The sequence below is a fragment of the Mandrillus leucophaeus genome, unplaced genomic scaffold, assembly GCF_000951045.1.
Source record: "Mandrillus leucophaeus isolate KB7577 unplaced genomic scaffold, Mleu.le_1.0 Scaffold2, whole genome shotgun sequence".
NCBI lineage: Eukaryota > Metazoa > Chordata > Mammalia > Primates > Cercopithecidae > Mandrillus > Mandrillus leucophaeus.
The window spans coordinates 12,359,016-12,361,220 of record NW_012102031.1 but is presented as its reverse complement, the minus strand read 5'-3'; the positions used below and the strand labels follow the sequence as shown (position 1 = coordinate 12,361,220).

General features: G+C 41.0%; 1 protein-coding gene across 1 annotated transcript in view; it reads right to left on the bottom strand.

The window, feature by feature from the left end:
* Nucleotides 1-2,205, bottom strand: part of EIF4ENIF1 (eukaryotic translation initiation factor 4E nuclear import factor 1) — a 56,649-nt gene that overhangs the window by 25,178 nt on the left and 29,266 nt on the right. The window contains exon 7 of the mRNA XM_011979008.1: nt 188-363. Coding sequence (XP_011834398.1) covers nt 188-363 — 176 coding nt within the window. The remainder of the gene's footprint in view (nt 1-187; nt 364-2,205) is intronic.

The window sequence follows — 2,205 nt, the reverse complement described above, 5'->3', positions numbered from 1 at the left end:
AAAAAAAAAAAAAAAAATCTCTTATTATCCATTAGGCCTCTCAAAACAAAGCCAACAAAAATTTAAATATGTAAGAATAAAAGCCAAAAACCCCAAAAGCATCTAGCAAAACAACACTTTCAAAAAGATGTCTTGAATACTCAGGTCAAATTTAACCACACGTTTTTAAGTGTGCTGCTACACTCACCGAAGCCAAGCATGGCACCTTATCAAGGTTAAAGAACTCATTAAAGTCAAATTCTCCTGGGGACTGCTCAGGCAAGATGGCATCCCTTGGCACTTCCTGATCAGCTGCGGGCTCCTGTGCAAGGATGACCTCCACTTCATCTTCTTCGGCCACTCCTCCATTGCACTCTACTATACCTGAAAGCAAAACCAGGATAAAAACCATCTGATAAGTAAACTCCAGTGTCCCTCTGTGGTTTCACCCATCAATATACATGTAGAAGAGCCACAGATGACTTTAAAAGCAGACTTCTTGTGCAGGTACTGCAGTTGCAAGAATAAAACAGTCTCCCTTCTATGGGAGGCAGAAGAGGAAAAAAGCCTTAATAAAGCCAGAACACCAACAGGATAGGGGGAGGATTATGGTTCCCTTCCTCAGAACTTCGTATTTTCTATAGTGGAGGGTTTTTTGGTTTTTTTTTTGAGATGGGGTCTTGCTCTGTTGCACAGGCTAGAGAGTAGTGGCACGATCACAGCTCACTGTAGCCTCTACCTCCTGGGCTCAGGTGATCCCCCTGCCTTAGCCTCCAGAGTAGCTGGGACCACAGGTGCACACCACCATCTCTGGCTAATTTTTTAATTCTTTGTAGAGACTGAGTCTCGCTAAACTGCACAGCCTGGACTTGAACCCCTGACCTCAAGTGATCCTCCTGCCTTGGCCTCCCAAAGTGCTAGGATTATAGTAGTGAGCCACTGTGTCCAGCACCATACCCAGTTCTTTTTCTAGTGATTTTTTTTTTTTTTTTTTTAAAGGATAGTCTTTGCAAGTCTCTTATTGCTTGAAAATGGAACCAAATTAATTTAGCTCTGCTTTTGCCCATGCACCTGTAGCACCACTACAGTCAGGACTCAGCAACCTAAAGTATTTATGAGAAACCTGGCATAAGGGTAATTTTCACTTGCCTACAGTTGGTTGTTATAGCTCATCCTTCAAGGCGAAATTCAAATGTGACCTTCTCCGGGAAGCCTGCCCTGCCTACCCAGTTTTGCCCTACCCAGTAAAATTAATTGCCACCTTCTCTATAATCCTTGTGTCATCTGAGTACTTATCACACTGTATAACAGTAACTCTCTGTGAGGCTAAACTCTCTGAGGGTAGGTAACCTGGTCTAACCAGCTTTGTCTTACTCTATAGTGCCAAGTATACTCTATAATGTTCAGTTGATTTTAGGATGGGGAGATAAAGTGAAACTGCCAGATGCTAACATTTAAGGCATCTGACATCTTAGTTTTTAATGTTTTTATTTGTTTTAATTTATTTTAAATACATAGCAAGGGCAACCTAGAGACATTCTGTAGTTATCTAATGGGATGAACCAAGACCCCTGGATTCTACTCCAGGCTCTGCCATGAAATCCATCCCTTCTCTCTGGGTCTCAATCTCTCTCTGCATCTGTAAAATAAGGAGGTGCCACTCAATCTATCTCACTCCTGGCTCCTGCACTTGATACAAGAATGGTTGAAATTCAGATTTCACCTCACTTAAGAAAAACAATTTTTTCTCACCAGAAGCCTGATCTTTATCGTTAAAGAGGTGCTTTATTGGGTGCTGCTTTAATTAAGAATGAGACAAAGACATATCTCAAAGTCAACTTAATAGCAAAGTCTTCCAAATTAACTATCAATTTCTTACATTATCCTAGGGAAGAATGTGTGATAGCACAAAAATAATGGTAATATGCACTACATTTTCAAGACTACAAAAGAAGATGAGTATTGTGATTCTCCATTTCTTTCTCCTTCTAAATAAATGCCATCAGCTTATTTCTGCTTATATTTGTCTTCATCAAAATGTTAGGTGGCATTGACTTTTCCCTTATTTATTAAAATAGCTTTCCCAGGCCAGGCGCAGTGGCTCACGCCTGTAATCCCAGCACTTTGGGAGGCTGAGACAGGCGGATCATGAGGTCAGGAGATCAAGACCATCCTGGCTAACACGGTGAAACCCCATCTCTACTAAAAATACAAAAAATTAGCTGG